The 15,271-nt window shown below is 41.7% G+C and overlaps 1 protein-coding gene across 1 annotated transcript in view; it reads right to left on the bottom strand.

Moving 5' to 3' along the window:
• Window positions 1-15,271, bottom strand: part of SRPX (sushi repeat containing protein X-linked) — a gene marked incomplete at its 5' end in the record, with an annotated part of 39,823 nt that overhangs the window by 12,746 nt on the left and 11,806 nt on the right. Inside the window, one exon of the mRNA XM_084226355.1 lies at window positions 4,439-4,498. Coding sequence (XP_084082481.1) covers window positions 4,439-4,498 — 60 coding nt within the window. The remainder of the gene's footprint in view (window positions 1-4,438; window positions 4,499-15,271) is intronic.

Genomic DNA, 15,271 nt, shown 5'->3' with positions numbered 1-15,271 from the left:
TCCTATACTAGTTGGATCAGCTCCATACATAAACAAACAACAATCAACACAGCATTTCTCATACATGGAATATTTATAGTCCGTGTGCTCCATCTCTAGGACATATTTACAATTTCCCAATGGGAAACTACACTTTACATCTGTATTTTTAAGTGTTGGTCCTGAATAAACACAAATAGCATCTGCAGACTAAAATCAGAGACTAATTATCAATCTTTTGTCTAGACTAAGGGCACATTTCTTCTAGACTAATCCATTTCTGAAGCAGTTGTACTGTGATATGCTTATTTTTGTCTTCCAGCAATACAAGTGAAAAACCCTTTACAAAGACGTGTAGGTGAAATTATTCCTAGTGTCACCTAATACACAGTAACTGAGACACAGGACACAAGCAGGCCAGTCTAACAGCACCCCTCAGGTTAAGGGTAAAGTAGAGCTCAGCTTTTTGGCTCAGCCACACAATCATCCCAGCTCTGTTTCTTCCCACCTATAAGCCTTTTTTCTGAATGTCAAATACATCCTCTGCTATTTACCTTACAATTATGCAAAGCGCTTTGATGGAGAGTGGGTTTTGGTTTGGGGGTTTGATTTTTTTTTAGACCTATTTCCTGTCCTTCACCCTAATCTCTATCCCACAGCTCCCACAACACATTTAAAAAATCCCCACATCCACTGCCTTGGGCCATTTTGTTGAGGGGCTGTATCACAGTGGCTCCCATTTTTCATGCTTGTTGTGCACCAAATGAAAACTGAGACAACAGATGAGGAGTGTGAGCAAACGGGAACAGAAGGCAACTGCTGAAAACATGAGTGATGCCAACACCCAGCTCTGCCTCCTTAACTGCTACCCCAGGGCTGCTGGTGCAGTCTCAACCACCTCTGACCACCCTCTAGGGAAAGTCACACATCTTGGATTCACAGCCTCTGTCCTACTCACCTGCCCTAGAGAAATCCTCTTACTTCTGAGCTTTCCCAAAATCTCTGCTTCAGTGGTCTCATGCCTAAACTCTCAAGCTTGTCTGTCCCACTTGCTCTTCCCATGCCCTGAGATCTTAAACTTCCACTTATTTACATATCCAAGCTTGGAAGACCTCCTTAAATAAGAACTAGGCCTCAGTTTTTCTGCAGAAGGGCTTAAACCTGAAATTACTAAGACAACACTTGTCTGCAGGGGCAGGACTGGGTGGATGAAAACTTATTTGGGCTGAACTTTCACCCCCACCAGTTATGTAATCCTTCAGCAAATCAGTTCAAGACATTTAAGCCTTGGGTTTCCCACATTTATAAACTCCAAATGCACACTGCTGACTTCCTTTGTAAAGGGTTTTAAGACAAATATGCTTTGCATATAAGAGGCTAATTAAAAAAAAAAATAATAAAGAGGGCAAAGAATCTGTTTCAGGTATTGCAAATTGCCTGAGTTTTTCTGTAATTTTTTCTGGTTTTACAAACACACTTGACTTGAGTAAACAGCTACCCACATACATATATTTTTAAAGGATAACTAACAGGTAAAAGATGCAGTTTACGGCACAAACACAACATTGAAAAAGTAAAAGGCTTTCCTGTAGTATCACTGCAGCTACAGCGGTTTTCAGAAACAAAACAAGCTCCTACACAGAGGCAAAATGCATCTTACACTGGACCAAATCATTCTGCCAGAAAGAAAAACAAAAGCAAACATGCTTTTTGGATGCAGATAACTTGAAGAGCTTAGGAGGAACATCTGTTTGATTTAAAACATTACAATGCTTACCCTAGAACTGATTATGATTAGAAGAAAGTGGGTGAGGGAGGGTTTACAAGCCATTTACAAATATTGGGGGTTAGACCAAGCAATACTGCTGGAAAAAACCCAGCTAACTAGAAAAGCACATCAAACAATACAGCAAAGTTTCAGATCAAAGTTTGTTTATTTTTAAATGAAGGCACATATTGGTTTTCAAAGGCTAAGCAGCACATAGAGCACTTGTGGAATATCAGGTTTGTGTGAGGCCCCAAGGGGTTACATAAGCTGTTCCCTGCCTCAAGGCAAGCTCAGCCGTGTTCCTGAAGGCTTTGGGGATTAGAAAAGCTAGAGATTTCCCAAACACCTTTTCTGGAACTTCACCTATCTACACCAGGCTCTGTTCACCCAACTGGAATTTGAGTTTTAGGTACTAGGACCTAAATACTGGTTTCTTGTTTAATAGAAAGTTAGCACCTCAGCATATAATAACTAAAAAGTCCCTCAGCAATACAATAACCTGAATTTTCACTTAGTAGTGTATCCTGTGTTTGAAACCACTGGAAAACAGGCAACAAATGAAAGTGGTTGAAGCCCTGATACTGCCTTTAGAGCTATGGATACTGCCTGATCATTACAGTATCTGAGAAAAAATTATATGAATGAGGATCACCAGAGCTGTGATGAACACAGGAACTGCTGCACTCAGGAAATCTTTCCTCATGAAATATGATCAAAGATGCCAAGTGGCAGGAAGGAAAGCACTTTCTAGAGCATCATCTCCCCCAGCCCTTTGGTCCTGTTTGAACGCCAGCTTCAGCTGAGCCCTTCCTTCATAAACAACACACAAAGTGACCAGCTGTACTGCTGCTAGCTGCTACACCAGCTAACAGAGCTGATGGTTCACCAGGGAGGAAGGGAAAAACTCCTTAAAAATGCTGTAGGCACAAAAAACCTTGGCCCTGTTTCTCTGGAAAGCTAAGCAAGTGAGAAAACATCCAGATGAAGACAAAAGGGTTTAGTAGGAGGTCGGTTTTCACCCCTCCCAGTAAACTGCAATGTTTTGTCTGCAGATGTCAAAGAGGATGAATCTTGCACATGTGTGCTTGCTTGCACATGTGTAGAAAGAAAAATCCAATGCTGCTTGCATATGTGAACACCAATTAAACAATCCATTCAGTTCCTGTTATTGGTAAGTTTTATTTGCTAAGAAATGGGCTACACCCAAAATGCTGGACTGCACATCTGAGGAGAAGCTCTGAAGAAGCTCTGTTTTTCCTTGCTTTGTCTTTCTCCATCCCCTCCCCCCCAAAACCAACATAAAGAAGTATGCTAATGAAGCATCAGCCTTTTCTGTTCCAGTGCTTTATATTCTTAGATTCACATTGTCTGTTTCTCAACATTTGGCAGTAGTGCTTCCCAACTTGGGGCAGTTTTTAATATCTGTGTGAACGAGTCATTACGTTCCACTTACCCTGGTGACATTTTGGCTGACACGAGTATAACCTGTTTTGGATCACCATACAAAAGGAATTTACACAGAATCCACATTTTAACTACTTGCCTGCCCTGGTATGAATTGGCATTGATTTATCTTCACGATCTCTGAGTTCTTTTTCTATGTCTCTGCATAGGATCACATGTTAGAAGGCAAAGAAAAATGACTTAGCCTAAATAAAGCTTTAGAGAATTATTTGTGCACATGTTTGAAAGCAAAATTTTATACTTGAGTATTTTACTGAGAGGAAGAGGAGACATTTATGAAAACAGCAACACAGCCATAAAAGCTGTGTCTTCCCATGGCTGTTTATAAATGTCTGAATTATTTTATGACTTACCTCTTACACGGCCCATTGGTTCTTTGCAGAGAATCAATAATGTACAACAAGACACCAATGACCAGTATTTTAAAGTAATCAAAATGATGACAACTCTAGTACATCCATAGATTAATTTAGCAAAAAGAAACAGAGTTACTATTCAAGTGACAAACGAAATGCTACATTTCTTTAATGTATAAGCTTCTGAGGAATTTTGGCAGAAGAGAGTGATATTAAGACAAAAACAGACTTTTTAGAAAATGGACACAGCAAATGGAAGATTTACTGGTAGTGGCAAAAAACTTCTCACTCTTGCTGAATGGCAAAGTCTTCCAGAACAGGGAAGAAAACCTGAATTTGCTTTATAAACATGCCCATCCATTCACTCATACAGCTACATAATTTGGTTTTGGAATGCACACATGCATTTGTTAAACACACTTCACTTGGCACTTCTGGTAGCAGGTTAACCTGAAATACAAGCAATTCTATGGAAAGAAAAAAGTCATGAAAATCAAGTTCTCTTGCATGTACTTCTATACATTACCATCAGTAAGCCCAGGTTTTGAGTCAGCTTATCATTGATGGTTTTGTTAGCATGTATGGATAAGAAAGAGAAACTCTTCTTGATTTTCATGATTCAACAACCTGATCTCCCAGGAGCAAAGGCAATGTAAAAGTTACTTACTCAGGTGCACGAAAGAGTTGTGATCAATATTTGGTCTAATTTCCATTGTTAAACATAGCAGAAATTAAATCTTGATCTAAATATCCATGAGAAAAAACATGGAGCTGGAACACCAAGATTGTATAATCCATGAAAAGAAAAAAAGAACGAAGCTTTCTGTCAGCAAGCAGTTGATCCTCTTTAGCACATAAGCAAAGCAATCACCTTTGTATCTACTGCGTGAATAAACATCCTCATCATCTTCAAGGGGTGAATATCCTGATCCTACAATAAAAAAGAAGAGAAAAAAAAAACTGCAGCAAGAAAGGAAATATAAATTAAAAATAAAAGAAAGGTTTGAGAAAAGACATGCAAGATTAGGATGCAATAATCTATGCAATGTCATCAGCATGGGCTTCTCTGAAGCTGAGAGTCATAGCAGACCCACTTTATAGTGAATTTAGAAGGGGCAAATGGATTTGATAATGAAGTGAAACAGTAAATTTCTCTTGGTGTTCCTAGTGCAATATTAAGTGGCATGTGCCAAGTCACAGCTGCTCTGTTACAGCTACCATGTAGGTGATCTACTGAGCAGAGCAGGTACAGGTGAAGGGCCTCATCAGAGGTTTCACTATAAAGTGGTTTCACAGTGTCAATGGCAGTTAACAGCCATCAGGCCAAACAGCAAAAGTAAAATGTAAATAACTCAAGTCCAATCATCCTTAATGACCCGTAAGATCCCGACACCAAGAACAAGACATTGAGGTACATGACCTGCAAACACAAGTTACACTGAAATCAAAAACATGGTTTGGTTTCAAGCATTCTTCTGGCATTGTTCAAATAAAGAGACAACAAAGCTCCATACTTTGAAAACCCTTTGCAATGGCTGAAAACTTAAAATAAAGATAGAAGCTGCTTTCTAAAAACTAGACACCAGTTGGAGCACTACTACCCAAATAAACCATCAATAAAACAAAGCAGTTGGCAAGAAAGCCTTCAAAATTCCTAAACAAACCTTATTTAAAATCAGCAACTTCAGAGCATGAAGCCGAGTCTAAATTCTAGATAAATCTTTTCTACAAAGAAGGGCTCATACAAATTCCCCCTTTGAGATATCCTTTTTAAAACCTTGCATGCAACAGACAGGTACTCAGGGGCCACAGGAGCTTCTCACATGGAATCTCAAGTTACAACATTTGGGGTTATTTCATCACCATTTGCTGACATCTGAGACTATGGCCTGTACAAGCTGCTGCTTAAAATTAGACAAAATTATTTAATTCAGGCACCTTGATAAGCTACTGATTCCATGCGCAAAGCATACAACTGTTCAGCAAAAATCAAACCCAAGAGTTTCATTTCTGTCAACATCTGTAAACAGATTCCATTTCTTATTAAAAAAAACCCCAAAACATCGGCCCATAAAATGGTGAAACTTGATTTATTTCTCTACCAGACTCAAGAAAACCCATGTATCTGCAGCTGGTCCATGGGAGCACTTCCCCAGCACTGGGAATCCCTCCACCAATTTGAGCTGGGACCTGAAGAAGTGAATTTCCTCTGAAATTGAGGGACTTGTACACAATGAAGTCTTTCTATCACTTAGAAAAATTTCTCTGGATTTTTAATATTTCTTGTTGAGGTTCAATTTTGATATCTAAACACTGACATCTGAGAGACTCTTGAACATAAAACCAAATTTTTTTGCACTTGAAATCTGACTGCAGAGCAAAAAGACTAAGCTGTGATTCCTAAGGGCTTCAGGAAGACCTTGATATGTAAATAAGTACCTCTCTAAGCATCAATTTTTCTGCCTGAAATTCGAATACTCTTATCTAATTACTCACTTTCTGTGCTATAAAACTGTTACCTCAGTGTTATCACCAATAATTGTCCAAATTTTGGTGTGCAGTGACTTTAGCATTTAAAATTAGTAAATCTCAGAATTATGCGAGCTCTTATGCATTTGCCTTTCCTTAGACAAGAAACAAGTGCTTCTGACAGTTTTCTAAGAAAAACTGGCCTTAAAGAGTTATTCACTGCTTCTGCCCTGAAACAAGGCTCTCCTGATGGAGCTTGACATCTCCCATTTCCAGCACGTTTTCTACCTCACAATGAGAAGTCAGTCATATCTCTTTCCTAACAATCAATGGAGACAATCCAAACAATTCTTAATAAACACAACAGACTTGGCTTGGGGAGCCATGGAAGAGGTGCCAGTTCATCTCCATTTTCTCAGCCACAAATCAAAGAATTTCTGCTTCACACACACGCAAAACTGGCTATCAAGCCATGTAAGGACAAAGCATTGTTCTGCGTTGGACATGCTAAAATTATCACAGTTCAGGGTACAGCAGGTTCCTGACAAAGACAGGTGTGGACTTTGTTCTGGCAGATGTCAAGCAAAACACATGAAATAACACTTTCATTTTTAGATTAATCTATGGATTTACATAATTCTGTTTATGTCAGGAAAAAAGGATTTCTTCATTCACAAAATAAAATTCAGTCCCCATTGCAGAGGTTCACTTGTACAGGTCTGATGGAAAGATCAGGTCACAAGAACATAGTTCCAAGCCAGGCACTGCATACAGATGAACAACACTTCACACGCTATAATTCCTTTGTAACAGAGAAAAAGAAGCAATGTGACACAGAAGAGGCAGAAGAGCTATGCACACTTGCTTTCCCAGGACTGACCTACAATTTTGAGTTTAAATTAAAGTAAACCAGGGACAACTACAGTGTAGCACATTAAACCAATGTGAAACTTTTCAGTTTACTGCCCTGAAACAGCACAAGTTCAGGAACACAAGTCCTATAAGGATTTGCTGAGGGAGCTAGGGTTGACAGGCCTGGAGAAAAGAGGCTCATCACTCTCTCAAACTGCGTGAAAAGATGCTGTAGACACGTGGGGTGTCTCTCTTCTCCCAGGTAATAACCAACAGGATGAGAGAGAGGAAACAGCCTCAGGCTGGGCAGGGGAAGTTTAAAATAGCTATTAGGAAAAATTTCTTCACTGAAAGGGTTGTCAAAGCATAGGAACAGGCTGCCCAGGCAAGTGATTGAGTCAGCATCCCTGCGGGTATCTAGAAGATACCAAGATGTCACACTTAGAGACATGGTTTGGTGGAGTATTAAAAAGAGACATTTTGGAAAATAATTTTACAGCAACAATTTTTTGGGATATAAGCCCATACCTTCAGTTTCTGGAAACCAACCTTACCCCAGAGAGCACTTGAAGAAAGTGTGTCAGGAAACAGCGCCACTAACTCATCACTTTGTCTATCTTAGTGTACTTTTTATGCTGCTAAACGAACGCATAATTTGGCTTCTAATAATCCTGGTAAGAGCCTTGAAGGGAGATTCTGAGAAAGCACGGCTTTACGCCAATGCAATGTTCTGGCACGGAAAACTGCGGTGAAAGCGACGGAAAAGGAGCCAGAATTCAGTGCAGCGGCCCCGGCCCGGCCCCGCTCCCGGCTCTGCCTCTGCCCCGGCCCCGCCGCCCCTTCCCTCCTCCTCCTCACCCTCGTACTCCAGGCTGGCCCGGGCGCCCAGGGCGAGCAGCGCGGCGAGGCGCAGCCAGGAGCTCCCCATGCTCCTCACGGCTCTGCCCGGCCCGCGGCTGCAGGAGAATGGAAAGATGGAGGAGCAGGAGGGGGACAACCTGCGAGTGGCTCCCGGGCGCCGCCGGAGTCTCCTCCTCCCGCTGTCCCGCCTCTCCTCGCCTCCGGGAGGGTTTGGGTCCGGTGTCGCCTGTGCCGTGTGTTGACCCCCCAGGGGCTCCCGCTGCCCTCCGACGAGGCCCCCGGCACTCGCCCGGTGGTGCCTGGCCCGCAGAGATGTGCGCGATCCCCGCCTGGTCCGTGAGCCGGCCTTGCTGCGCCGGCCCTGCCTCAGCCAGGGCACCGAGGGGTCGGGACTGCGTGCCTGGCCAGGTGTCTTCCCACGGCATCACAGAACCAACTGGGTTGGAAAAGACACCTGAGATCATCGAGTGTACATGTGACCACCATGTCAGCTGTAACACGGCACAGAGCGCCACGTCCAGTCGTTCCTTAAATACCTGCAGGGAGAGTGGGTCCCCCACCTCCCTGGACTGCCCATTCCGATATGCCATAATTTTTTTCCGTGAAAAAAAATATTCCTCCTAATGTCCCGCCCTGGTCAGCTTGAGACCACATGCTCTCATCCTAGCTCTTGGTGCCTGATGGAAGAGACCTCCTTTTGCTACACCTCCTTTCAGGGAGTCCTAGAGAGCAGCACGGTGCCCACTGAGCTCCTTCACTCCAGGCTAAACCCAGCTCCTCAGCCCCTCCTCACAGCACTTGTGCTCCAGAGCCTTCCCAGCTCACTTCCCCTTCTTGGGACATGTTCCAGCCCCTCAATGTCCTTGCTGAATTAACGGGTGCAGGACTGGGCACAGCACTCGTGGTGTGCCTCACCAGTACAGGGGGACAGTCTCTGCCCTGGTCCTGCTGGCCACACTACTGGTGACACAGGCCAGGTGCCATCGGCCTGCCCTGGGTACACCTGGCTCGTGTGCAGCCACTGCTGACCAGCACCTCCAAGTCCTTTTCCTCCAGGAATCTTTCCAGGCACTCTGCCCCTAGCCTATAGTGCAAAGATCACCACATTTCCAACTTTTTTTAATGCTGCTGGGAAACAGAGAACAGCAAAAAACCTAAAAATACAGCACTAATAGCCAATCTCAGATGCATGGTAGATTTCACAGAATAACAAAAAGAAGAGAGCAAAATGAAAACCAACAAAAAAACCAAAAGCCACCTCAAAACTACGACAGTGTCCTGAGCAAACCAACATTAATTAAATGAACCTAAGTGGCATCTTCTGTAGTCTGCAGGCCCTGGCTACTCTTGGTACTGGGAAGAAAGAGAAAGTTCCTTTCACGTATAACCTATCCTTCAAATCAGAGAAAAAGTGCTTGGGAATATCTCCCATTTTCAAAAAATTCATCAGTTTAACCATGTGTAAGAAGAGAGCAACCAGTTTGCACCAGTAAGTCTGCAACATCTGGATTTAGCTCTTCCAATGTTTTGCCTCAGAGTTTTACATTCCACTGTACCTGAAGGCATATCAAATATGTGAATTTAAAACCTTAGCTCCACTGCAGCAAACTGAAGAGCTTCTTGGAGTATAGCAGGGCTAAGGTCACTCTAAGACCTCAGAAGTTCAGCAAGAAGCACATGACGGGACAGAAAAGGCACAAAATGGTCATGATCACATTTTGTGTGTAAAAATACTTGCACTCATCTTTATGATGGTACTAAAAATGGAAAGCTGGTTTTTTCATCTCATTCTTTACTGGCTGAGCATTACACCCCAGAGGTCTGCAAAGTTCATGTTTAAAAATCATTTGCTTTGGTGGGACCTCAATACTTGTTTAAAAACTGCCTGCACAGTTAGGTGTTTTGTTGCATCTGGTCTATGAAGCCTTATATATATATATTTTTTTTTGTTGTTTTATTATAGAAATCATAGACTGGTTTGGGTTCAAATGGACCTTACAGCATTGAAACACAACCATTTTGTATTCAGCAATAATTGTGCTTAACTGAGAAGCAGAGGATATCAAGAAATTCATGGCATGCTTCTGAATGCCAGCCAAGTTAATAATCTTATGTGCAGTTTATTAGCCCAAATGAATAACTTCCAGAGTTATTCCAGAGATCTTTAAGCATTTCACTGCTCATATATATGGGAATACACAGGTGTATAAGCACAGATTTGAGTTTCCATGCACGGCCACAAGCTCCAGTCAAACTGTTGTGCTTCTACTCCTTGCAGGTGTACAGTCTTTCGGGCACAGAAAGCAATCCTACACCAAGAAGATCCCCTCAGGGCTGTACACAGATTAATTCACTGTGTATTGATTAAGATGTAAACACCGTGTTTTAGTGCACAGGTTTTAACTTGCTTCAAGAGAGATGCCTCATAAAAGATCCCATCAAAGAACAGCTCTTTCAAAGTCACAATCAAAGCACAACTGAAATGCAGAACAGAAAACTTCAGAATTACCAAGCTCAAAAGAGGTCAGAGAAGCCTGAAGTTTGCATGCCAGCAGTAGTTTATGCTTTGTGAAGTAAAACCACCCAATTACACAGAAATCATTAATTGGATTAGAAAAATGCAGGCATGGGTTCTTCTCCCAAAAGATTATCTCTTTCCTCCTCCCTTGCCATCTGTGACCCAATGTGACTATAAGGAAACACTACAGCTGACACCAAGCCCTGAATGTGTTTCCATATAGATTTGTTACATGTTGAGAGAGCTATCCCTCTGCATAGAAGGCAGATAACAAAATAAAATTTGTTTCATGTGTTGGCAAATATTATGCAACAAAAAAAGCATTACTCCTGGCTCAAGGAGTTTCCTTCACCTCAGTGAAGTCCCAGAAGCAGGTGGCCATGCCCTTGCAGTTTACTCTCAGAAAAATCAGTGGTGGGATGGAAACTATAAGGATACAGAAGTTAGTGTTAGTCCAGAAAAGCTCTGTAAAATACAACTGAACTCTGCTTCCTTTTATGGACACACATAGATATCTTAGATACAGCAAAACCAAAGCAAAACACTTTCCACCACTGATTTTGGTTTATTTTTCCCACTCCAGACTGGCAATAAAAAGTGGAAGTGGCTCAAATGGCTCTGACTCAATGCAGGCAGAAGTAACACAGCTGCAGTCAAGGGAAAGCTGGCAGACATAACAAGAAGCTACAAACCTCTTTGCCAACACATCCGTAAGATCCAAGAACCTTAGTGCAGTCCCAGGCTTCTCCTGGATACCTTGCTCCATTGCAAATGAATTTGCTTTCACTGTAATCAGATGTTTAGTGTTAAAATGAACAGTATGTTCAAATGCTGCTTGCAGTTTACACAATTAAATGGCCAAAAGTTGTTTTTTAAATACTATTCATTTGAAGTTGTTAAAAAGTACATCCTTCATAAAAATGCTGTCCTTATATTCAACAAAAACAAATGAGAATTTCCAGAATACCAGTTCTGGAAATTCTAAAAAAAAATCCAGAATCCTAATTCTGGAAATTCTGGTTTGCCCTGAATTGCTCTTGTAATGTGACATTTTGGGTGATTCAATGGAAAGTGACAATTTCATTTAATTTCAAGTTATCAAATGTGTCTACATCTACATATTGGGTTTTCAACAGAATATTAAGGAAAACGTAGACCAATAAATAGTGAAATATATGGATGAAAGTCCTCTGCAATTGGAATAAAGTGCTGATTACTGTGGGGAGGGGAAAGGAAGCTCAAAAGGCCAGTAAAGATACATTTGGGAGTTAACATGGGTACAACTTCAAGAAAAGTCTCAGTCATCTCCTTTGTTGATCCATGTTTCCCACATAAGCCATGTTCCCTTGGTGGCTGAGCAGTATGAGCCACAAGGTGCCACAATGATTCATCAAGAAGATGGGATCAAGCTGGGAGCTTGGCTGGAAGGGAAAAATCTGAATGTTACATACATGAATAGTGCCCTCAAGTGACAGTGATCTTCAGCCCAAGCAGTGAGTTGGTTTTTGTTTGTTTTGCCTCACAGCCCAAAGTCTTAAATAATGAGGAGCAGAGGAAACAGAAGAGTAGCTTCCATGATTTTTTAAGCTGTCAAGAGAAGGTCTAAAAGCCTCTTTCCTCCCTTTTAAAGGGCTCCCTCCACCTGAATAAGGAACTTTCAGTAAAGTGAAATACAGCAAAACAAAATAAAAACTCTGAAAAGATGGGCAAACAAAAGAAATCACTGATCATTTGGAAAGGCACTCCTTATGTCAACAGGAGACTAACAGGGAGGAGACCAAAGAAAAATGTTTCCCTTGTTAAGGCTGTGAGGAATTCAAAGTTTACTCCTCAACAAATAATGCAAAAAAATTTTGTGGCAGCATCTCTCTTTATGATCAGAAACTGTCACAGGCTGTAACCAGAGAGAGGATGAAAAGTGTCATGAACACTAAAATGCAAACCAGTTCAGCTGAACAAAATGTACATCCTTTAATTGATAGTTTTAAGGAAGGTATGTGCTGCATTATATCTACACAAAACACAGCTGTTTTGCTGCATACTGCAAAATATATTTGTTACCCTGAACACAGATGTGTCTGTGCTTTTCTGCTATACCTAAACTCTGGCTTAGCCTTCAATAGGCACAGCAGCCATGGGGTTGTCCATGGATATAGAAGAATGTTCCATACAGAAGAATTTGCACTCTGTGCCTGACAAACTACAAGAGGCTCTGTAAAGGCTGGTTTTTGTCAGGGGTCAGAGCCTGGAGCAGTGTCTCAGTGGTTATTCCATAGCATGAGATGGTTAATCCATGTACACGTCATCACTGCAGTCAGGAGTAAGGGACTCACTTCTGGGAAGAAGGGAGTGACTTTGAATGGAAAACAGAAAAATAATTACTGTGAACATACTTCAATATGTTTTTTTCCCCTGATATTAAGAGTCTTTAACATAGGCTTACATTTTAGGAGCACACTGAAAACACAAAAACAGGAAGTCACCTACAGAAGGCCAAAAAGAGACTGAAAAGAGGTAGAACTACTAGTAACTGTTTAATTAAATAAAGACCATTTAAGCTGAAAGTCTCTCTAATGACGAGTTCCAGTGGACTTTGGATAACTTTCCAAAGTAGGAGACTGAAAACTAATCCTGATCTATTCTGAATTGGTGGCAGATGGAAGAATTTTTTTTTTTTTCTTTTTAATGCTAACACTGGAAACTGGCACATCTCAGCTTCTAACTTTTAATACTACAGTACCAGATACACTGGGGTTTTTATCCTCCTTCAGAAACGTTATTTCTGAAGCTCTGCCATTTTAAAAAGGTTTTTCAGATTTTATGAGCAGACTAAAAGAGAGGCTCCCTATGAAAAAAAATCTCAGCTTCAAGTGTCAGACACTACACCAACACTTGAAAACTAGCATCAGGAGCTGCCTGTAAATCATAGGAAACTCTCCAACAAGTTCCTAGAAAACAGAAGGGGAGTGGAAAAATGTGATGTTGCTGACAGTGATCTCCTCCTGCTCTTAAGTGGAGACACAGAGTGTCAGAATCAACACAGAAATACTATAAACCCTAAGCTGGCAGTGAGCACCCTTCTTCGAAGAAAATAGGGACTTTAAGGACTCCAGGACGACTTCTGCTCATGCTTTACTAGTGCCTTGCAAGGGTAGAGAAAAAGCAGGCATTACACCAGTGAGGAGCAGCTGAAGGAACAACTCCAGGGAAAGTAGGATGGTCAACAGGACAAAAACTGAGCAAAGGCAACAGAAAAACAGGTGGAACTCAAAATCAAAAAAAAAAGATGTAAAGGAGCTTCAAATTTAATAGCAAACCAATAATTGAAGGAAAACATAAGGAACTGCTGTCAGGACTCGGGAGATAGGAATTTAATTTTTTTAAAGAATAGCATTAAAAACAGCCTCACAACAAACAGTATTTAATATAGCCAAAAGCACAGAAATTGTATAAGCCAATTTATGAGAAGCAGCTTGCTCCTTTTGTATAAAATAATCAATGTTAATCACATCTTAAGGTAGAGTTCTTTTCAAAGAGGAGCAAAAAATAATGCTGATTAGATTTTAAAGGAACATTTGAGACAGTCCCCCCAAACCCTTGCCTCTTCTTCATTAATATTCATGTCACTGGCAAATCCACATCAGAAGGATGCTCTCACTTCCATCAAAATCAAGAGGGTAAACAAATTTCCTTCTGAAAGAGTGGTTGCCAAGGTCATTTGAGAGGATATTGGCTTAGAAGATCCAGCTTCACAGATGATACACACTATTTGGGGCACTACAATCTAAACAAGATATAAAGGTATTAGAGAGCATCCAAAGGAGGCTACAAAGATGGTGAAGTGCCTTGAGGGGGGAAGCTGGGTGAGGAGAGGCTGAGTTCCCTTGGTCTGTTCAGCCTGGAGGAGACTGAGGGGAGGCCTCACTGCAGTCACAGCTTCCTCATGAGAGGAACAGGAGGGGCAGGCACTGATCTCTGCTCTGACAGTGACAGAACCTGAGGGAATGGCCTGAAGTTGTGTCAGGGGAGGTTAAGGTTGGGTATCAGGAAAAGGTTCTTCCCCAGAGGGTGGCTGGGCATGGAACAGGCTCCCAAGGACAGTGGTCACAGCACCAGCCCGGCAGAGCTCAAGATGCATTTGGACAATGCTCTCAGGTGTGGTTCTTTGGGCTGCCCTGTGCAGAGCCAGGAGCAGAACTTTGATGATCCTAGTGGGTCCTTTCCAATTCAGGATATTCTATGATTCTTTATCTATCTATATATATATATATATCTGTATACATACACACACATAGCCATAGTGCCGAAGACAATGCTCAGGAACTGCAAATGCCCCAAACTAGAAAGTAAATAAATAAAAGGAAATCAAAATACTATTCAATTTCCTCTGCCATTGGAATCCTAACTGCTGGTTTAAGGCAAAAGGAGACCAGGCAACACCAATATAATAACTTAAACAAACTTAATGACCTCAGCACACTGAGGCCATGTTTCCAGAATTACACCCTGCTTCTTCAGGAGAGGGAAAAGGGCTTTGGAAAATCCACTGCCACTACCAGAAACAGGAAAGGTGATTGAAGCAGCTAAAATGGAACCCTAAAAGAAACTTGTTTGGAAAGAAGAGGAACATGGACATGGCCAACTTGGTTTTATATACAAAAGGTTTTAAATACAAAAAATACAAAGGGTATGGCCAGCACCATGGTCCTCAGCAAGAAGAATGATGATGTCCCATTTCCTTCAGCTCCTAAAACTGCAGTGGCAGGTGCAGCCCCAGCCTCCTGACAGCCAGACAGAGTGTGCTAGGAAGCTGCAGGGCTCAGTAGGGAAATATAAAGTTGTGCTGTGTTTCGTGCAGCTATGGTACCTAAGGACGGCCACGCTCTGGGTCCCTTTCATTAAGGGCAGGCTGATATGTAGGGATTGATGAACATCATCTGTCAGGAATGACCAATGGCAGCAAGCAAAGCTGTCAGACAGTTTCAAATTACCAAGGTCAGGGTT

Source organism: Fringilla coelebs (assembly GCF_963513975.1).
Source record: "Fringilla coelebs genome assembly, chromosome: 2".
Classification (NCBI taxonomy): domain Eukaryota; kingdom Metazoa; phylum Chordata; class Aves; order Passeriformes; family Fringillidae; genus Fringilla; species Fringilla coelebs.
Note: the sequence above shows the minus strand (reverse complement) of the source record. Positions and strands in the feature narration are given on the sequence as shown.